The following is a 22,357-nucleotide window of genomic DNA, read 5'->3' on the forward strand; positions in this document are numbered from 1 at the left end:
TTCTCTTTGTTTGTTCTTGGTTACTCATTTTGTTTGATGGTTCTTATCGTCGTTCCTGCCGTTTGTCCGTGCTCCCTTCCTGTCCTCATTCCTTGCCTCCTTCTCTCCTCTCCTACCCCCCCCCCGTCCAGATGAGTACGTGGCCAGCCTTCACCTCCCCACCTTTGACGCCCATCTGACGGAGCTGAGTGACGAGCAGGCGAAGTACCTGGGCCTGAACAAGAACGGCCCCTTCAAACCAAACTACTACAGGTGAGACCGCCTCGCACCCACAGCCAATCAGAGTCGGCACGTCGGCCCGACTGGAGCCCGCTCTCATTCTGTCCACGCGAAACACAAGGAAACGCAAATGATGGAGAACCAGGACACGTTCACGTCTTTTAGTGGCCTCGTGCCCTGCGCTTGAATTTGCATTTGGGAAGCGTGACGTTTGTAAGAATGTGTGTTTTAATTCTCGTCTTTCATAGCAGAGGAAAACCGCCTTGTTGTGAACTTTACACCATATTATCATTCATTAAAAATAAATGTAAAGAGACTTTACAAATCTGTTTTTAAAGTTCTGGGGCGCACTGGATGTGGAAATGTTTGTTCTATTTAAAGTTACATTTAAGTACTTGTGTTCCGCGTTAAGCTGTTGTCCCATTAACCCTCAGAAGACCCCCCCCACCCACCGTGTCTGACATTTAATTATACGCTAACTGACTCATTCGTCCTCCTCAGGTATTAGACGACGGCGACGCAGAACCGAGGAAACGCAGATACTCGACGAATCGCACCGAGCCAGAGAGGAGGAGGAGGAGGAGGAAGAGGAGAACAAAGTTTACACACACACACACACACACAAGGGGAGGTGTGTGTGTGTGTGTGTGTGTGTGTGTGTGCTTTGCGGAGAGGGGGGAGGGGGGGGTACCGTGAGAGATTTGTAATGAGCAGAGGGAGGGTGGACGAGGCTGGATTATTTTACCGCTTTTCCGCCGTCATACTATTTATTTACACTAGACGATTACAGGAACCCTTGTCAAAGCTGCTCCAGATGATATAGACCACCCTCGACCAGCCCCCCTCCCTTCCCCGCCCCAACTCACACCATACCCCCCCCCCCCCCCCCCCCCCCCCCCCCCCACCACCATACCCCTCAGATCAGTTTATTCAATCTCTTCACGTCTCAAACATACGTGTGTCAAGTCTTAGTGAGCCCTTTCGAATATACTCCCTCATTGTCCCGTTATTTTTAAGATCTTTTAGTTGGATGAATTTAATGACAATGAAGAGGAAAAAAAAGCTTAAACGTTGATTTATATTCTGTGGAGGATGAAGAGACCCTCTCGAGATTTCAGTTTATTGTCGTTTATTTTCTCACCTTGATTTTGTACTCGTGATTTTGTTTGAATTCTCTTGTGATACAGGGAGGGGTGGGGCTTAACTCAATGGGCGGGCTTATGTGGGATCTCAGGGTCCAATCATATCTGTCCTTTTTTATTTGATAATTTCATTGAGATTTACTGTTGGTCATTTCGGTTGATTTCTCTTTTTGTACGCGTTCTCTTGTCATTTGCTTTTAGAGCGATCCAGAATGACTGGAAAATTGCTGACCCCTTTTTGTTCAGGTGGTCCTGCGTTCATCTGTCACTCAACCTCAAAGGCTTTTGTGATTGGTTCTTTCAATTTCTCCCCTTCCCAAATGCTCAGTTGATGCCAGTGTTGAAGTGATTAAAACTAAGCGTTTAAATTATTATTTTTTCGTTTTTCTTTGTTTGTTTTTTTAACACAGGGAACTTTTATCCCTTCTTACCAAGCATTATTAAACTGTATTAGAAGCATGCAGGATGCAAGATCATTACAATGGGGTATATATTTAGATATTTATATAGAAATTACAATTTTTTTTAAAGATCATTTTCTTTTTGTTTTGCTTTTCCTTTCGTCATCCAATATTGTTACCTTTAAAAAAATTCTACTTCTATGTCATTATAAAGATAAGCAATTTAAATGTTCTATGATAATTCTATGTGTAATAAATGTAACACTCATTTCCAATACTGTGACAGAGAATATTACGAGAGGGAAAGAAGGAGAGATTGATGACAATTGTACCAAGATTTTCTGCCAGTGTGGTACTTCAAATTGATACCCTTTAGATGGGCTTTGTTTAAAAAGAGTATAGTACCGTCAATATACTATACGATGATAAACTTGTATTTGTACCGCTGGTCATGGGGTTGTGTGTAATAGAGGCCATGAAATGACAAACACACTCATGCAGGTGTTAACTCTATTCCAAGTCATCTTTTCAATCCCACATGAAGTCAGAGTTTGTGTGTGTGGTTGTAGTGAGGGAATTTAAGTATAAATTCTTGACTATTGTAATCAACGGTGATAACGTCTTTTTTCGAAGCCCTTGTCCACGGCTCACTTGCTTTCCGAAAAACGCCGGTCTATAACCATGTACAAACGAACATAGACCAAAAGGTGAACCCAAAAGAAGTTATGGTTAGCGATCATTTCAATAAGTTTACAGGAGTCTGAAATATCTTCTGACCCCTTTACACACATTACTGTATCGCCAGTTTTCTTATGTGATATCCGAGAAAAAAAGGAGACATGAAATTAAGTGGAATTTCAGAAAATGCAACACTGTGAAAAAAAGTGCACAGAGGCGACCTTGCACTCCCGTACACCACGTTTATACCAAGGCCTTGCCCCCTTAACGCCATATAAGGTGTCCCATATTTCCGTGCTTCCTGTAGAACCGCCCCTCATTTATGCCAATCAGACTCCCCCCCCCTCCCCATCAAGGTTCCTCATTAAGGAACTCTTAACGAGAGTTCGTCTGATAATTGATCATTTACGTTTTTCGATATTTCCGTTGTTTTCTTTCATGGACTGATTGCGTTAACGGTTATAGAATTCACCATTCGTTCAAGTAAAAATAGTATTTTTTTTCTTTTGGTCTGGGAGCTGGTCTGTCCGTCAGTCCGTTGTGAGTCTTAACGTCTCTTGTTTTGTAGAACACCTGCTTTGTGGCCAGTTCTCTGAGGACCCAGTAGACCCTTTGGGGGTGGGGTTCGGGGGTTGATTGATCCATTGGGGTGTAACCAGGGGGAAAGACACCAGCATTGTGTATAGAAATATATTATATATATATAGAAATATATAAGATATACACACACCACAACCTGTAAAGTGTAAGAATGAGAGCAGAATCACCTTGTATTTATTTGTCGAAAATCCTCCAAAGTAGGCTACAAAACTGGAAGGTAATCTCCAAAAACTTGCTGTCTCAAGAAAACATACATTTAAAATATTTCAAGTGATCAATCTAGATGATGAGCAATAATAAAACATACAAAAACCCTGTAATCTAAAATGAATAAAAATGTAAAAATTGTACCCGTCTGTGTGATTTGTTGACGTCATATGTTAGCGGCAAATGTTAACACTGTCAGTTTTCCTGTCAGAGGTAGAAAGTGGAAGGCTCTACATTTTCCTACAAGCCAATATGATCCATGCGAACTATACTTATGTTTATAATACAATTAGTTTAATTGTAAGTGGAATGAGATTGATCCTCATAAAATTTTATTTTTCTCTGCGTGTGTGTGTGTGTGGTAAGGGTGTGACTTCACATGCAGCTGTCAGTGTATATCATCACTACAATGACCTCATCCAGCCCCCCCCCCCACACACACACACCCCTGAAGCTATGGCACTCCAACTAGGGATGTGAGACCAGTTATTTGGCCGTATAAACGTATCAATTTATTGTGGAGACATTAAACACCATTTAGACTTTAAGTAAACAAGCACTGAGTGGTGGTGTAAGCTTTACACACACACACGCACACACACACACACACACACACACACACAGGCTAATGCTTGTCCCAATTCCTTTACTTGACACCATTACGATCACGGTATGCATCTTTTCAATACATTATTCATGTCCCCAAAGCACACACACTGAGAAGGCTTTGATTAATATGACGAAGGGATGAGTAGATGGTACCCATTTTGGTACACTCATAGTATTTCGATTCACGACTCTTACATTTTCAATGTGAAAGATCATTAAAACACTTATTTTTCAACCTCACCAGATAAGTCACTTTGGGCTAAATCACTGAATGTGGAGACGATGTGAAATTGTTCACTCTCCAAGGGCTCATTGGTTGGCTTCGGTTCGGAGCCCACATGACCTTACATGAAGACATGCCATAACTGCCTTTAACTGGGATCTGACCACACAAACATTAACAAGTCACGAAACACGCAGTCAAAGTCCTCGCATCGGAGCCATCACCCTAACGTGTGGATATGGGGACAGGTTTGAAAGGTACTGGGTTCCCAGCGACAGCAGGCTCAACTAGGCAATCTTGAGCAATTGACTGTGAGGTCAAGTTCACTTATATTCCCCTATGTTGTGTGAAAAGTGGTCAAAGCAGATCTCAACTTTACAATCCAAGGATACTTACATTTACATTTCAGGCATTAAAGAGGCGCTTTTATCCAAAGCGAAGAAAGATCAAACACACACGCACACAATCTCGCTCTTCACACACCATAGATAATCAATTAGTCAAGTCAATTAAGTGGAGGGGGGTAAAGACTGTTCTCTAGGGGTCCTGGAGAACAGTTATACCTGCACATTTAAGCAGCCGGGGTATGGTGGAAAACATCTGCCCTGTGTCACGGATTTAAAATGTTGCCCCATGGGGCAATTTGTAAATCACGACTCATCCGATTAATCTATGTTATTTACGTTAGATGTCTTCAATATCTAATTAGCCCCAAGTAGGCTACCATGCACAATAAGGTTGCGTTGGGAAATGGCGGGTGGCACAGCTTCAACAAGAGGCCACCACTGCTGAATGCTTAACAGCTACGTCGTTCTATAATCACCATAGTGTTTTCACGTCGTCTCATCGCATGAATAACAGCCATATTTCTTGCCCTTGCCCTCTGACATTGATTCATCTATTGACATTAGGGAGCGCTACTCCACGGATCAGCTGACGCGTCGCATCCAGCGGTGGACCAATCCCCCGCCCAGCCTGGCCCTTACCCCGCCCTCTCTGGCGCAGTGGCGACCAATCACAGCGGCCGTGGTGTGCATTCTCAACTTGGAAATCTTCTCGAGTCGATTCCAATTAGGACGACGACGGCAGAGGTTGTGCAGCACCCCCCCCCCCCAACACGAGCGTATGTGAGCCGACAACAACTCCCAAGGATGCAGGCAGACGAAATGGAGGTATGGTATTATTAACTGCTAACCCTCCGCAATGACAGCCGTAGCACTGTAGGGGACATCCATACAGTATGCTTTAATTATCCGCGGTTTTCTAGGAGGATTAAAAAAAAAAAGGCATCCACACGGCGGCACCTGTGCGTCGGTTTCGGTGTATGAGCGCTACTACTATGGGTCGTTTAGCGGGCTGCCATCACGGTGGATGCCGGTCAGAGAGATCTCGACCTGGGCTGCATGTGCTCTTTTCTCCCCTGGCTGGAGCGCATGTCGCCAGTCACACACCGGGTTGTTATTTTGGCCCCAGCGCCAGTGTCGTCCCGGCGCCTATAAATAACTCTCTAGTAAGCCGGCCGATGGTTCCTAAACGTGGTGGTGGTGGGGGATATGCAGATCGGTTCTGCTTGTGGCTGTCTTGTCTTGTCTGTTCTCACAGCCGTTTGTGCCCTGAAGCCAATTTTAAACGTATTGCTTTTTAAAGACATTGTCATTGGTTCTTGGAATAGCTGTGGTTATTACTGGATCAACACGTAGGCTGTTCTCCCCCAAAACCAAAGCGTGCAGTGGGGGGTGGTTTGGAACGGCACACTGTAACATGGGAAATGAGACCAGTGCCATTAATATACTGTAATCATCCAAAGCCTATTAATAAATAAGGGGAAGGTTTCTTCTTTTGCGCAGTCAAGACCACCTGAGGCAAAATGCTTAGTCAATTTTGTGTGTGTGTGTGTGTGTGTGTGCGTGTGTGTGCGCGCGTGTGCACGCGCACCACTGGTAAACCGATTTCAAAACGGCCAGGCGTTTTTATTCCGTTGTTGTCGAGTGGTGCAGAGCGGGGGTCATGTGTGTGTTGAAACCGTGCCCACTCCTTGTGTGTATACCGATACCGGGCTGGAGGGTGGGTGAGGGGGGGGTGGGTGGGGGGCGGAGTGGGTCAGCAGACGTTAGCTTGGCAGTTGGCGTCCGGCCAAGAGTTCATTGGTCGGGTGCTGAAAGAGGAGATGCTGGAGACGTCAGGATGGGGGGCGGGGGGGAGAGGACGGACAGACATCCAATTCAGAATCTGAATTAAAATGGGATTCATTGTCAGATAGGTTACCATGCAAGGCATTTGTGTTGCCTTTGGTTTGTTTATGGAAAAAGAGTGCGATGCTTGAAGGATTTAAGGAAGATAGGGAGAGAAGAGGGGAAGAGGACTGAAATATGTGCCCTTTAGTCCGTAATTCAAAGTTGAACTTTAAACTAAATCAGAGTCTCTGACATCCACCACCACACTGTCGTGCACCAAACCTTCAACACACGTTATGAGACTTCCACAACGCATGAGCCCACAAACCCTCACGTTCACTGTCTGAGGTAAACCCTCACGTTCACTGTCTGAGGTAAACCCTCACGTTCACTGTCTGAGGTAAATCCTCACGTTCACTGTCTGAGGTAAACCCTCACGTTCACTGTCTGAGGTAAACCCTCAAACTCTAATTCCATCAAGTTTAAACTTTGATTTTGAGGGTCTTTCTTTTTTACCCCTGCCTATCTGTGTGAAGACAGCCTGCTTATAACTCTGATGCTTGTTGTTATTATGGGATGTTCCTTGGCACAATTCACTGTGACTTCCGCTGTGTGATCTCGGTCTCACTGTCCAGGAAGACGTTCCCATGGGCTTCTGCCGGACGGAAAATGATGGTGCTTTATTTATCCACGGGACTCTCACTGTAGCTTTAATTAAAAAGGGCTCTAGAAATAGCTTTCCCTTCGCTATTCTCTATAATTGTCATTCGACCCTAGTCCCTGGATAATGTTTGTTGATATGAGCATATCTCTCTTTAAATGTGAAATGGGTTATGGATATCCATCTTTCTCCTGGCGTGTGTGTGTGTGTGTGTGTGTGTGTGTGTGTGTGTGTGTGTGTGTGTGTGTGTGTGTGTGTGTGTGTGTGTGTGTGTGTGTGTGTGTGTGTGTGTGTGTGTGTGTGTGTGTGTGTGTGTGTGTGTGTTTGTGTGTAACTAATTTTTTTAATGGTACATTTTGAAAGGGCACACTTGCGCTGACAGAAAAGGTGGAGAATTGTTGTTCCTAGTGTAACTCGGGATGTCCTAGGAAGTAGGAAAAAAACCTGTTCTCACAACGCCAAGGCCACTTCTTATCTCGTCTGTGTTCAACAACACTTAGACAACGGGGAAGTCTGCCAACGTCAGAGCAGATCAATCGGCCGTCACTAAACTTGTTGGTGGATCTCCAATGAGACGAGAGTGGGTCGCCCTTCAAGGCTGTTTAACCCCTAAATCAAAAGTGTGTGTGTGTGTGTGTGTGTGTGTGTGTGTGTGTGTGTGTGTGTGTGTGTGTGTGTGTGTGTGTGTGTGTGTGTGTGTGTGTGTGTGTGTGTGTGTGTGTGTGTGTGTGTGTGTGTGTTTCATCGACTGTCTGCGCCGCTCTGCTTGGTGACATCGTCTATTCTGGACACCGCGCTTTTGTTGTGAATGTTTAGAAGAAGGAATCCTTTGACGTGTGTGTGTGTGGGGGGGGGGGGGGGGCAGTCATATGGTGTGTGTGTGTGTGCGCATGTATTTTAAGTACAAGGCTTTTCCAGTCCCGATGACCCATGTTAAAATGATGTCGGTGACATCCACTGTTCACCACTGATGCTAAGTCACTGGAACATCGGGACAGACAGACAGACAGACAGACAGACAGACAGTCTGTCTCTGTCACACTCTGCACACGCTCATCTCTTTCTATAGGACAGTAACAGCCACAGTGGGGGGAGGGGGGGTGTGGATTCATAGCATCACCCCCCCCGTCCACACTCGCAGAGTAATCAGTGTCGGCTAATGTAAAGGGGTGAACGTAATGTAAATAAATTGTAAGTGCTTGTTGCTGATTGGCTGCTTACACACACACGCGCACACGCACACGCACACGCGCACGCGCGCACGCGCGCACACTGTGGTTGCATGTTAACAGATGGGTGTGTGTGAGAGTTATAGCACACTTTGCTGGTGAAACACGCGGGCATCTTTAGCTATACTGCGATATACATTGCCATTCATTCATTCATGAACATTGACATTAATTCATGGTGCCTGCCGATGGGTGTGCAGTGCAGTGCATAGAAATGCTTGTGGGGAAGGCCGCCGACAAATGTGAGGCTATGCTGTTCTTACGTCTCTGACCGTAATGTTTGTTTGTGGTTCCAGAGCTCCATGGAGTCCCCCAATCTGGAGTTTGAGTACGGGGACATGGACATGCTGCCAGCGGAGCTATCAGGTCAGCTTAAACCCCCCGCGGGGGGTGAAACGGGGTCTCAAAGACCTCCTGCTCCAGTTGACTTCAAACCCCTGAGAGAATGTTCCGGATTGAATGTCATGTGGTTTTGCACCAATTACAGACAATTGTGGCGACTAAACACACGACAATGGGTTTCGCATCGTTGGCTGAGATTGGTGTCATGTCACTACGGATAATAATGTTCCTTGGGATCATTTTGATTCAATATTCATACTGCGGTGTCTGCATCGCGTGATGTATACGTCACAACTCTAATGCAGATTTCTGTGACGCCCTGCTATTTTGTGTGGAAAATATGGGAACTTTTAAAAAAGGTGCTCTTGTGAGCATACAGAATGTATGTTCTGGAGTCACGGGGGTCTTTAAACTCAACCGGACCCTAACTGTCCCTTTGGTTCTGTTGGGTTCAGTTCCATGTATAACACCCCATCGCTCACTCCTTCACTAAGCCATTAAGGCCCAATCCCATTTCTACCCCTTCCCTTTACCCCTTACCCCTTCAAAACAAGGGGGAGGGGGAAGGGGTAAAGGGAAGGGGTAGAAATGGGATTGGGCCCAAAGCTCTCTCTTGAACGGCTTATTTGTGAAGTCAAAGACTCAATTCCAGAGCTAGTGATATATATTTTGTGGTATAAAAAGGTTTTAAAGGATTTAAACAAACAAGTGTAGCCTGCTTTGACTTATGGTGCTTTCATTATGCCACCTCAAATTCATTTTTATGATCGATGCATTTAACAACTGTTCTTGTAGTTTTTAAGGCCTTCATCAAACAAGCAAGACAAGTCTGAAATGGCTCCTCAGCCATTGGTTGGATTAAATAAACAATGATTGATGAAACAATAACACAAAAGTGTGTGTGTGTGTGTGTGTGTGTGTGTGTGTGTGTGCGCCCACAGAGCTCTACAGCTACACAGAGGAGCCGGAGTTCGCCCTCAACAAGGACTACTTTGAGGAGGACTTCAAGAGTCAAGGTAGTGCGAATGAATGTTATCTGGATAACCTTCATGCGTACTATTGATTCTCAAGTGTGTGTGTGTGTGTGTGTGTGTGTGTGTGTGTGTGTGTGTGTGTGTGTGTGTGTGTGTGTGTGTGGGAGAACTGGCGAGTTGTGAGAAATCTGCAAACTTGCCTGTTTCCTCACTGCGGTACATGGATCTGCTGTGTTAATTCAAACAGCCGATGACTACTGCTGGAATCAGCTGAATATATATATATAATATATATATATTGCAATGCGAACTCTGCGTTTTGACATAGTCAGCGCTACCGTTTTCCCTTCTCAGTCTTTTCTACTAAGATTAGTAGATTTTCTACACTTTATGTTAGATAGGGCGTGTAGGGGGGGAGTGAGCAGAAAGTACTGAATTGTTATGGAAATGCACCGATCAAAGGGAAGCAGGAATATGCAACAACAGAAGTTAGGCAGGTAGCTTAAGGTTCTGTTTAGGTCTGTTAAGGTACCTCATTTGTTTAAGTTGTTAATCGTTGAAACACAGCTGATGTCAATTATCAAAAGGATTGAATGAAATGATTGTACAGTATGTGACAATACCATAAGTTCAAGGATATTATATTCAGTGAATGTTTTTTACATTTAAATTCAGGGAATTTAGCAGACTCTTTTATCCAAAGCGACTTGCAAACATTCGTACACACATTCACACACAGACGGCGCAGTCAGCCATGCAAGGCGACGGCCAGCTAGTCGAGAGCAGTTCAGGGGAGGTGTCTTAATCAGGGACACCACCACAGGAGGGGACAGCCAGGGATCAAACTAGCAACCGTCCTATCACAAGTCATCCTGCTCTACCTCCTGGGCTAAGCTAAGCCTGTGCTATTTGTTTAGAAGTCTTAGTGGGAGACGGATCGCTCCTTTGACAGAAGGATAGAAAAGGAAAACATGGGTTCTTATTTTCAATCTCTGAGGTGTGTGTGTGTGTGTGTGTGTGTGTGTGTGTGTGTGTGTGTGTGTGTGTGTGTGTGTGTGTGTGTGTGTGTGTGTGTGTGTGTGTGTGTGTGTGTGTGTGTGTGTGTGTGCATCATGGCCCCCACGCAGTACCCTCGTCTATGTTTTAACACATCTGCATTCCCAATCGCAGCCCTGTGTGTCCCCAACCCACACCCACTGCTGGCTGGCCGCCTGTCTGTCTGCCTGTCTCCCTCTCTCCCTGTCCCCCTGTCTGTCTCCCTGTCTGTCTCCCTGTCTGTCTCCCTGCTTCCCCGTCTGCCTGTCTCCCTGCTTCCCTGTCTGCCTGTCGCCCTGCTTCCCTGCTTCTCTGCCTGCCTGCCTGTCTGCCTGTCTGCCTGTCTCCCTGTCTGCCTGTCTCCCTGTCTGCCTGTCTCCCTGTCTCCCTGCTTCCCTGCCTGCCTGTCTCCCTGTCTCCCTGTCTCCCTGTCTCCCTGTCTCCCTGTCTCCCTGTCTGCCTGTCTCCCTGTCTGCCTGTCTGCCTGTCTGCCTGTCTCTCCGTCTCCCTGTCTGCCTGTCTCCCCGTCTGCCTGTCTGCCCGTCTCCCTGTCTGCCTGTCTCCCTGTCTCCCTGCTTCCCTGTCTGCCTGTCTCCACATCCCACTCAGTGCCCCGCTGAGCTAAATCACTGGTCCTCTCAAGGCTGGCTAATTTTAACACTCTCTCTCGGTTCAGCCGCATGCGGGAGGACGGATTTGGAGATCAGGTTGACATTACACTGCTTCTGTAGTGCGAGAGGACAGAGAACTTCTATTTTATTTCAAATATTTTGGTTGCTTTATTTTGGTTGCAAAACTACTCAAAGGGCATCGTTGTTGTTTTTTTCAGAAAATTCAGGAATTGCATATCATTGGTTAGGTTACACATTATGTTACAATTCTACACATGGATGAAAATACAAAATAACACCGATACACTGAAACCTAATTAACCGGAACAAACGATACAATTATGCAAAAGACACAGCAATAGTGTTTCTTTAATTATGCTGAACACATACCAGCACTCTTATAACAGAAGGCGAGATCTTAAAAGGAAAGAGCAGAATTGTACTCATTATTTCAGCAAACGTTTATGCTATGTTTATGTTCAAAGCCAAATTTTAAATTCAGTCACTGGATAAAATGCATGTGTTATTGGGTGGTGGTGGTTTTATTATGGCTGTTTTCTACTGTTTGTGGACTACAGTCTATTACGACCCATCTCTTTCCCCAGGGGATGCCTGGGTTATTTGCAGGACAAATGCCCATGAGAATGGTGCTCGTGTTTAAAACTCTAACAAGGGGCCAAATAAAGGCCACAGCAGCATTCATTCATCCTGGTGGACAGGAAATTAGCCCCCGACCGATGACAATCTATAAATATATAGCTCGCTCTCTCTAGCTCTTTCTCCCTTCTTTTTAGTACAATAACTGTCACACCTTTTATCATCCTTTCTTTATCAATGTTCATTTTAAATTGACAGTTTACACGTTTTTGGTAAAATACTATTATAGACAGTGTATTCAAGTGACTGTATTTGTTCTTTATAAAAGACTATATTAAATACACAACTATATGTTCATTTTGCCAGTAGCTTTTCAGGTTGTAGTCGATCACTCCAGCAACTACTAAACTGCAAAACAGTCTCCAACTCTCTCAATTCATTTGACCAAGGAGGTGGAGGAAGCTCACCAACTCTTACTGACCCAATAGTAGTAGTAGTAGTGTGTGTGTGTGTGTGTGTGTGTGTGTGTGTGTGTGTGTGTGTGTGTGTGTGTGTGTGTGTGTGTGTGTGTGTGTGTGTGTGTGTGTGTGTGTGCGCGTGTCTTGGTCACGGTCACGGTCACGTGTATGCATGCCTGGCTGAGACCCGGTAAAAAAAAAAAAAAAGAAACCCGATCACGTGGTGCGTTCGTTTTATGGACCTGTTTGTGGTGCTTTGTGCGCAGTGCGTGGGCGGAGGTGGGTGGAGCTGAGCGTGGAGGAGCAGCGAGCCTACGTGATGAGGCTGCTGGACGCCCTGGAGGTGACCGACCGCGACAAGAGGCTGAAGGTGGCCCGCGCCATCCTCTACCTGGCCCAGGGTACGTCCTCCATGCTCCTGGCGCTCAGAGTCGGAGTTTGTTTGTTTTCAAATTTAAGTTGAAAGGGGACAGGTTCTAACCCCAGGTGTGAGTGTGATCAGCCGTTACAAGCTGTTTGGAAAATCGGCCTCTTCTGACATCACAAGTGGGCGTGTCGACCTAGATGTGTGCTAGATAGATCAGTCTACCAGCCTACCCAGTGGACTGTAGCAGACGTTGCTCATCTATCCGTCAAACATCTAGGTGGATACACCCACTTGTGATGGCAGAAGAGGCAGATTTTTCAAAACAGCTTGTAACGGCTAATCACACGCACACCTGGTGGTATAATATAGGACTTTTTTAAGTTTAAAGCTGCATTGTATAAAATGTAAACTTTCACGTAGCTTAAAAATACCTGGCCATATCTGTAGTCAATGCTGATCGATGGTGATTACAATAATATCATAAATAAAATCACTTCCCTCTAGTGATATATTGTACAAATATATAATGCTAGCCGGCCATTACCTCTCTCTTTGTTTTGCTGTTTTTTTTAAAGTCTCCCGCTAACTAACAGATGGGGGCTCAATTGAACACATTGCGATTTCAAGCGTGGGTATATGTGCCAACTTAAAAAAAAGTCAAAAATTGTGAATTGATAATGGATGCAAAAGATACAACACTTGGTGAATACACTAACCATAGATTCAGCACGTATGCTATTAGAGTTTAGAGTTTATTTGTTTAGCACAAATGACAACATTTGTGCAAGGCGGGAGCAAAGCCTATGTAGGCTTGTACAGAGTTCCACGCCTATTGCCATATCATGATACGCGTGACATATTCTTAAGGTGTGTGTGTCTGTGTGTGTCCCTGTGTCCCTAGGTGTGTACGACGAGTGCGACTCAGACGTGGACGTCCTCTACTGGGCCAGACACAACGTCTTCCTGCTCTACCACATGGGCGTGTTCACCGCTCTGCTGGAACTCCTCAACATGGAGATAGAGTGAGTGGAACACGAGCCGGTCCACAGCACATGACATGAGTGGCTTTGTGGCTCCGCCCACATATGGCCACGCCCACCGTTGACTCCGCCCACAGCATGCCACGCCTACTTTTACATACTTGGAGATACAGTCATGGTCTTGTTTAGCTCAACTAGAGGTGTAGCTATATACTGCTTTACACAGCTATATTGCCGGGTTTAGGGGTTTTAGATTAGGAAACCCATGCTAGCAATGTATATATACAATTCAAAAAAGACTAAATTTATAATTTTTTATTATTGTGTTTTGATGCTTAGATGTTACAGTTTTGAGGCAGAAATTCTGAATTGCGTGACCTCACGGCAAGCTAACAACTGTTCTTAATGTCTATTGCATGCTAGCTTAGTCTAGCTTGTGTGACATAGCTACCTCTGGTTTTAGCCATGCCTGTGGGCGGCCATTAGGTCAGCGAGTTCCGGGCCGCGGCCACTTTTATTATTTGTGAGCAAATAATAAATTCTGTAACTGAACGTGTGTTTATGAAAAATCTGTGGTGAAGAATTTCTCCAAGATGAGTGGGGGCTTGTTTCATTCACCTTTTTTTTTTTCACCTTTTATTTAAAGCTACAAATAAAATAATGAATAAAAAATTCAACGCAACTCTGACGTCCCCCAGCAGGTGGGGGGCTAATGACGTCATCGTCTGCGTTTCAGGCGTCCACACAAATCCTTACACGAAACCGCATAGGTCCGGATAGATTTGAAACCACCTCCGAGGTTGGTTTCAGAAATGTGCGGTTTCGGGCGCCGGATTTGCCGGCTCCGTCCGGACGGTCGGCCGAAACGCACAAGACTTGTGCGGTTTCACCAAAAAATCGGCTTTGTGTGGACGAGGCCTTAGTGTCTTCCATGTGTGACATCTGGTTGTGCATCCCCCCCCCCCCCCCCCCCCCACACACACACACACACGTAGCGGATGTGTGGCGAGTGTTTCCACTGCCATGTAATGAATGAGAATAGGAAGCTCTTATCAGGTTGATGAAAATGTTCCGCTTGGTATTCTTTGGAGGCTGCTGCTGCCCTGGCTCCCGTCTAAGCACTGGTCTCACCCCCTTTTGTTTTGATAGCCTGTTAGCATTTGATGTGGCCTGGTAGCCTTCTGGTATCAGGCACTCTTTATCAGGCCCCTACACACACACTGAGCTGAGGACACGCGCATGGTGGCTATTTCAAGAACGGGGACCTTGAGACAAAACAAACAACCACAAACATGGTTGGGTGTGGGTGAATGTGACAAACAATATTATGTAACTCTGTGTGTGTGTGTGTGTGTGTGTGTGTGTGTGTGTGTGTGTGTGTGTGTGTGTGTGTGTGTGTGTGTGTGTGTTGCAGTAACAGCCAGGCGTGCAGCAGTGCGGTGCGGAAACCTGCCATCTCCCTCGCTGACAGCACAGAACTCCGGTGAGACTCCCCCCCCCACCTCTCCCTAAATGACCTACCTTCACTTTCTAAAGTGGACTTCCTGTCCTCCTCCCTGCCTTACTCTGTCTATCTGGGTCTCTGTAATTTTGTGTCTCTCTTTTTGCCTTCCTCTCTGTGTCTATCTTTGTCTTCCTCTTTCCTCCTCTCTTTCTGATTTGGTTGCCTCTCGCTTTTCTCTGTTTACGTCGCTCTGCATTTCAGCCATTTACATTTAAGCTGTGTACAAATTCCAAAATAGGGAAAAATAAGTATGAACCCAATAATCTGTAGGAAGAGGAGGTCACAACGTGAGCTGTGAAGTACCAGGGATTTACAAAGGGAAGTGGAACAGAAGACAAAAAAGACCTCCCTCCCGCCCACGTGTCCTGACGGCTGTCAAACCCCGTCCTTTTTCTTTCATCCACTCCACCCCCATTCTCTGTACGTTGTGAGACATTTCATATGAGACGCAGCCAATCGGAGCTGTCAGCTCTTTGATTTGCACCGATGGATAGCGATGAACGCCCGTGTTTCACCAGTAAAAGCTCATTCTCCTCCAGAGAGGCGCTCGTTCACAGTCTGTCACTTTCTCTTTGGATGGTTTCATAATGGAATGATTACTGTGCTCTGTCAACTAGGGTGCGCGCGCTGCCAATTCGAGGCACTTAAAAACAGGATTCAAGCTTCTCATGTAATTACTGATGGAAAATTGGGTATTCTTTTTGTTTGTTCTGTGAGTATGAAGCATAAAACGCCACCTGCCTCACACTAGTGATAACTAGCATATCATTTTTTATTTTTACACTGACTTCTCCATCTTTCAAGTGGCTTGGCTGATCAGGGTAATCAACAGCTGTCATTTTTCAACGTGTGTGTGTGTGTGTGTGTGTGTGTGTGTGTGTGTGTGTGTGTGTGTGTGTGTGTGTGTGTGTGTGTGTGTGTGTGTGTGTGTGTGTGTGTGTGTGTGTGTGTGTGTGTGTGTGTGTGTTAACCAATGTATCCACATCAATGCATTGCAGTTACTTATCTGTGTGCAGGTTTGCACCTCAGCAAATAGCTTTCCCTATTAGCCGGATTATAGGCACACATCCAGATGTCATAAATACTCACCCAGAGAGCTGGGCACATATTAACGTGTGTGTGTGTGTGTGTGTGTCCGTCCCCTGCAGTGTGTTGCTGAGCATCATGTATCTGATGGTGGAGAACATTCGCGTTCAGACGGAGGACGACAGACCTGAGTGGATCGCCGCCAGGGAGACCTTCAGGATTGAGCTAGGTGTGTTTGCGTGTGCGTGTGCGTTCAATGAGCAGGATACCGAAATGGAAAGGTAACTGGGTTCAATCCCCCCCCCCCCCCCCCCCCCGAGTCTCACGGACAGCCCATCCTGTAGGAGCTTGAGCAAGATGTCTAAACCATACTTGGTCCTTCGTGACATTTCACTTCAATGTCTCCGTTGAAGTTGAATCAGCCTGGCCCTGTGAGCGCTTGTTGTGAGTCGAGCCATTTATTCGAGCGAACACTTCACGATGGATATCGGTCTGGCCTCGGCTGGGAAGTAATTTCACTGACTTGCTTGTTGAAAACTGCATCCATTCACTTCAGATAACAAAGTGACGTTTTTTGCCCTTTGCTCTCGCCGAATCTGGATAAAAGCAAAACGGAAACATCTTGTCCTCTAAAAACCTTCCGTGCAGATCTCTGTTCCTCTCGCTCTGCAGAGGGAAACAGTGCGTGTACTCCCAAGGTCGGGACGGGCGATTTACATTGAATCCAGTTTAAATCGCGTTGACTAAAAGGTGTCGGCAGATCTTACCCTGCCTGCGACACACGGAGGCCTCGTTGAGAACGGACGTGGCCGGTGTTGTCTAACACGTCAGCCTGTCTCCCCAGCCGCTCCCATGTGCAGCGGGGAGCCCTTTGCTCTGCTCCTCTTCACCATGGTTACCAAGTTCTGCAGCATGAACGCCCCGCACTTCCCCATGAAGAAGGTTCTGCTGCTGCTCTGGAAGACTGTTCTGGTGAGGAGCACTGCTGCAGCGGACACGCACGCACCGAACGCACGCACCGCACGCACGCACCGCACGCACGCACGCACGCACGCACGCACGCACGCACGCACGCACGCACGCACGCACGCACGCACGCACGCACGCACGCACGCACGCACGCACGCACGCACTCAAACCCTTGTACAGGATTGCGTATCAAGACGTGCACGTACATACGTGCACGTCTTAATACGTGATCCTGTCCAAGTGTTTGAGATCTTTTTTGTGTTAATATTATCCTTTACTAATGGTGTTCATATTAACTACGGTGTATATAATGTATACATTATTCAAAAGGTTTAGTATAAGGTCTAACCCTTACCTTATGTTTATAATTTCATACATTATTGCATTAGCTAATGTTAATGCTTTACTAGATTAGATACTAGATACTAATTAACTGTTAAATGACCATTAGTTAATTGTTAGTTGATGTTTCTTACTGCTTTAAGTACTGTATATTAACCAATGGTTAATTAATGTCCCGTTATTGTAAAGCGTTACCGAACATTTACTATATTTAAATAGCACCTTTCTCCCAAGGTCGCTGTACGAGCACTCATAACATACCAACAAAAACAAACTGTAAAACCTGCCCAACACCTTAACCTCCCCTAAGGGACAATAAAGCGTCCTCTTATTAGCTTTAGCTTTCTGCTGAATCTTAAATACATGCACATTCTATTATGCATTTATTAACTTTGCCTTTATTTTACTTTTACGCATCTATTTTATTTTATACTTCATTTTATTGTTTGACTGCTTTAGCTTTCCACTAAAACATAAACACATTGCACTTTCTACAATAATTAATTTTTTACTTTGCCTTTATTTTCTTTTATGTATCTATTTTATATTATTACTTCATTTTATTGTATGTTTGCTTTAGGTTTTTCCTAAATCTTAAATACACTGCCTTTTTTTTTTCTTTTACTTCAACTATTTTCTTTTATTTTATGACTTTATTTCATCCGTTGACGACGTTCCTACGTGAAGCACTTTGAGTCTCGCTCGTGTTTGAGAAGTGCTGTATAAATAAAGTTTCCTTGCCCCCGTCCCCCCCCCGTCCCAGTTCACCCTGGGGGGCTTCGAGGAGCTCCAGGCCATGAAGGTGCGTGGCCGGGAGCGCCTGCAGCTGCCCCCGCTGCCGGAGGACAGCATCCGGGTGGTCCGCGCCATGCGGGCGGCCTCCCCCCCCGCCTCGGCCATGGAGCTCATCGAGCAGCAGCAGCAGCAGAAGAGGGGCCGGCGCAGCCGCAGGGTACGGGAGGGGGGGGTGCAGGGGGGCGCGAACACACACGTACGCACACGCATATGAGCGTGCATATGCACACGCCTACGTACACGCACGCCTACACGCATACGCAAACGTATATTCACACGCATACACACATTCGTACGCATACGCGCATACACACACGCATACACACACGCATACATATACGCACACACAAATGCATACACACGCGCACACACACATGTGTGCACGCATACGTACATGCATACATACATGCGTACAAACATGCATGCAAGCATGCACACACACACACACTCACACACATAGAGAAACACACACATAGAGAAAAACACACAGAGAAACACACACACACATAGAGAAACACACAGACAGACAGACACGCGCACACTAACACGCAGTCACACACAGATTTGTACTTGTATCTCAGACAGGCTGGTTACATTTAGGAAATGATCAGTCGGTATACACGCGTAAGCAAACAGAAATATCCACACTTCATGGCAGATGCCAAGACTCTGCATGCAAGGATTCCCTATCTTATGATGGCTGACAACCTAATGGATACAATGAGCACACACACAGACACACATAGTTGTATCTCAGACAGGCTGGTTATATTTAGGAATATATTTATAAATATTACGAACACGCACTCGTAAGCAAACGCAAAAGCATCCTCGATTTGGACGTTGGCTGACAACTTAATGGATACATTGAAGACACACACACACACACACACACACACACACACACACACACACACACACACACACACACACACCTTGGTCCCACAGATGGCACAGCCGCCTTGTTTTTTTGTGTGTGACAATAACCCCTCAGACTCTGTTCTTCTTCTGTGTACAAACTGTAGTTCATGATACCTCGCTAATACTCTATAGCTGAAGCTTGGGCTATGAAGTGGCATTCACAATCCCAAAGAGGCTATTTCTGGAATAGTTGTGGTAGACCGATCCTTAAAGGGGCAGTGTGAATTTAGTGGGATCTGGCGGGAAAGAAATGAAATAGACATGCCATGTTGTACCAGCATGTTTGTACAGTAACCAATAATGGACAAATAACCTATAGTTGCACACACTTTGCTACTACTAGGACATTTCCATAGCTTCTCCTACTATTGGAAACTCAGGGCTACTCCGTTGGTTGCGACGCAGGACGCCACTAAATCATACACACTGTCCCTTAAGAATATCGTAGACGCATTTGTAATAACGGTTTTCTGTTGAAGTTCTTTTTCAAACCGGACTTTGGGTTTGACTTGTGTGCGGACTTCAGTGGTGCGGCACTGACCCCCCGAAACATCGCCCGGCGTCGTGTTAATCTTGGTGCTTAACATACCCCCTAGTTTCTTATCAATGGAGCAATGCCTGTCCTGCTCATTGCCCTCTTTCCCTCTATATCTGTCTCCCTCTGTCTCCCTCTCTATCTCCCCGTCTCTCTCTCTTTCTCTCTCTGTCTGTCTGTGTCTCTGTCTCTGTCTCTCTCTCTCTCTGTCTTGCCCTTCTTCCTTGTGTCCCTACAGAGTGCCTTTGTTGATAGCTTGGAAGGCGACAGTCCCTTTGCCAAGAAGCAGGTCTCTACCGTACAAAATACCACTTTTTATTTATTTTGCATTTTCTCTGTGCCTTGCGCTAGTTTTTTTTCTTTGCACTACCTCCTTCCTTCGCCCCCCCCCCCCCTCTCACTATCTCTCGCTCCCTCTTTCTCTCAGTACTGTTACTCTTAGCCTCTCCTGTCCGTCGGGGATGTGCCGGTACTAATGCTCGCATTTTGGACACTGATGTGACTATCGACTTCTCAGGGGTACGACACAACATACTGCGCGAGGGGCGGGATGGTGGAGTGGTCGGCTCCTGGGTTTGATTCCCTGCCCTTTCTAACCCGTAGTCATCCTTGAGCAAGATGACCTCTAACCCCTACCTGCCCCTTAATGACGTGGATTTGACGTCAAGTTTGAAAGTCACGTTGGCTCAAGATTTGGTTTGGGTGATTGAGACAATTTGTCTGGAACATCTGGAACAGGTACTCTGAACTGAGTACTCTCGTCGATAAAAAATGAAAATAAATAAAAACTTGTTAACTTCGGTACCCCTCCCCCCAACCTTCTCATCCACTCCTAACCTTTGATTATCTTCCCTTCATCTATTGCCGGTCATGTTTATCTCTTAGCTCTTTGTTAAAATACCCCCCCCCCCCCATTTATTTTGCTCAGAATAACTTTTCTTCTCTATCCCTCCCTTTTCCAACATTTTTGTTAATTTCGTTTGCGTCTCTCTCACCATTAATCTCTTGCCCTTTCTGTTCACCTTTCTAACACCACTGTTATTTTTTCTCTCCTAGTTGAACAAAAGCTAGTTAGAATCTCTCTCGGATGCAACACAAGCGCACAATTAACACATTTGTATTCGCAAAAAGGAATTTAGTGTGGGTGGCTTTTCTCAGTGGTGACTATTTTCTAGGATCAAGGGTTCCACTTAGCAGGTCCATTATCTGCTAGGCATGGGAATCATTGCTATTTATTTTTGAAATGATCAGGAAAGGACTACAGCGTTAAAAATGATGTTCTCCACACACTAATTTATGCCAAGAGTCATTAGCCTGCGTATTATTTTATTTAAATGTTCTAAAGGCCGTACATCGCCGGAGCTAGTCAAACAGGAAACAGCAAATCTGTATCTGATATCAGTTCCATGAAGACGTTGTCACCAGAGAAAATGTAAGATTATTCTCAAGACTACATCCAGTTATGGTGCTACACGTTTAAGGTCTGTGGCCTGTTTAGCGCAAGTTGTCCCAATTCTCATCTACTTTAATCTTCCTCTTCCTCTTCCTCTTATACACCCAACCTCCTCCCCCCCCCCCCGCAGCCTGCTCACTATCTGGGGTTGGGTTGTGGGGTAGGGAGGGGTGGCGGTGGGAGCCTGGCTGCCTTGCTAGCTAGATGGCTGGCTGACTGTTTTACATCTGGAGTCACTCAACATTGTATGAACTGTAGAGGAGAATGTCACGACTAGTTCACTGTATCGGCGTTGCAATGAGGCTCCTCCCGCTGTTGAGACCGGCCGTCACATCGCTAGTTAGCATCGGGAGTAAGGGACGAAAAAAGGGATTTCATCAATTCCGGAGGTGAACGGGAATGTCCAACTGCCACAAAAAAGAATTGACAACGTATTGGAGAGAAATTTGTTATCACATTTTGCATAAACATTTTACTCTAATCCAATAATGACAATAATCATAGCTTTTCTTTCGACTTGGTAACTTTGAAACGGTTAATACTAAATTCACGTTTCCATTAAAACCAAACCGTGATTCGGCTTTTCCTTTGACCTCCTGGACGGATGCGGTTGATTGTTATTGTCCCCTAACCCGGGTTAGTAGATAATGGCTTCCCTCCATGCAGAATGACTCACAAACGCAAGATCACCTGTTGCTGCTTCCCTCACCATCCACCATACATACACTCACTCTCCCCCCTCGCTCACTAGAGCGAGGGGGGAGCGACGCGGCTGCTGCTAGCCGACTGAACCGCACCATACATCAACCGCTCTGGCAGGCTTCTCTCACGTCAGTAATGCTACCCTCATGCCTGAAGCTTGCACGTGTGGCACTGGTTATCTCCTTGTTAGCTTTGGAAAGTTAAGGTTGAATTGCATTAACCTGTGTGTGTGTGTGTGTGTGTGTGTGTGTGTGTGTATCTGTGTGTGTGTGTGTGTGTCTGTAAATGCATCGCACTCAGAACGGAAATGGGAATGTAGGTATTGCGGATGGTCATTCAAAACAGAATGTATTTTTTTTCTGTGCTTGGACTGTTTTGAATTACACAGAATGAGTTTTTATTGTTAACAGTCGGGTGACTTGTCTGTTTGTATCTTAATAGCCCAACTTGGACGTATAATGTTCCCAGGCTTTAATTCAACGATTTTGAGTTGATTTATACCACAAAATGTGTCCGCCGAATCGGACGTGTCAAAATAAAAGCGCAGCTGGGTTTAAAACACAACGTATGCCAGCCGCACCCAGGAAGGTAGAGCCCGCCGCT

At 45.7% G+C, this 22,357-nt stretch overlaps 2 protein-coding genes across 5 annotated transcripts in view; both read left to right on the top strand.

Moving 5' to 3' along the window:
* Positions 1-3,390, top strand: part of ahcyl2b (adenosylhomocysteinase like 2b) — a 38,033-nt gene extending 34,643 nt beyond the window's left edge. For 2 of the 3 annotated variants that reach the window (XM_030341418.1, XM_030341420.1), the window contains exons 16-17: positions 132-252; positions 721-3,390. In XM_030341418.1, coding sequence (XP_030197278.1) covers positions 132-252; positions 721-727 — 128 coding nt within the window. In that variant the 3' untranslated portion in view covers positions 728-3,390. Of the gene's footprint in view, positions 1-131; positions 257-720 lie in introns of those variants that run through there. The other variant, XM_030341419.1, reaches the window with a different exon arrangement.
* Positions 3,391-5,123: 1,733 nt separating this feature from the next.
* Positions 5,124-22,357, top strand: part of strip2 (striatin interacting protein 2) — a 29,716-nt gene continuing 12,482 nt past the window's right edge. Inside the window, exons 1-10 of one of the 2 annotated variants that reach the window (XM_030341725.1) lie at positions 5,124-5,251; positions 8,440-8,509; positions 9,427-9,501; positions 12,427-12,561; positions 13,429-13,549; positions 14,922-14,990; positions 16,160-16,266; positions 16,882-17,009; positions 18,112-18,300; positions 19,838-19,888. In XM_030341725.1, coding sequence (XP_030197585.1) covers positions 5,231-5,251; positions 8,440-8,509; positions 9,427-9,501; positions 12,427-12,561; positions 13,429-13,549; positions 14,922-14,990; positions 16,160-16,266; positions 16,882-17,009; positions 18,112-18,300; positions 19,838-19,888 — 966 coding nt within the window. In that variant the 5' untranslated portion in view covers positions 5,124-5,230. The remainder of the gene's footprint in view (positions 5,252-8,439; positions 8,510-9,426; positions 9,502-12,426; positions 12,562-13,428; positions 13,550-14,921; positions 14,991-16,159; positions 16,267-16,881; positions 17,010-18,111; positions 18,301-19,837; positions 19,889-22,357) is intronic. The other variant, XM_030341726.1, reaches the window with a different exon arrangement.

Source organism: Gadus morhua, chromosome 19 (assembly GCF_902167405.1).
Source record: "Gadus morhua chromosome 19, gadMor3.0, whole genome shotgun sequence".
Lineage (NCBI taxonomy): Eukaryota > Metazoa > Chordata > Actinopteri > Gadiformes > Gadidae > Gadus > Gadus morhua.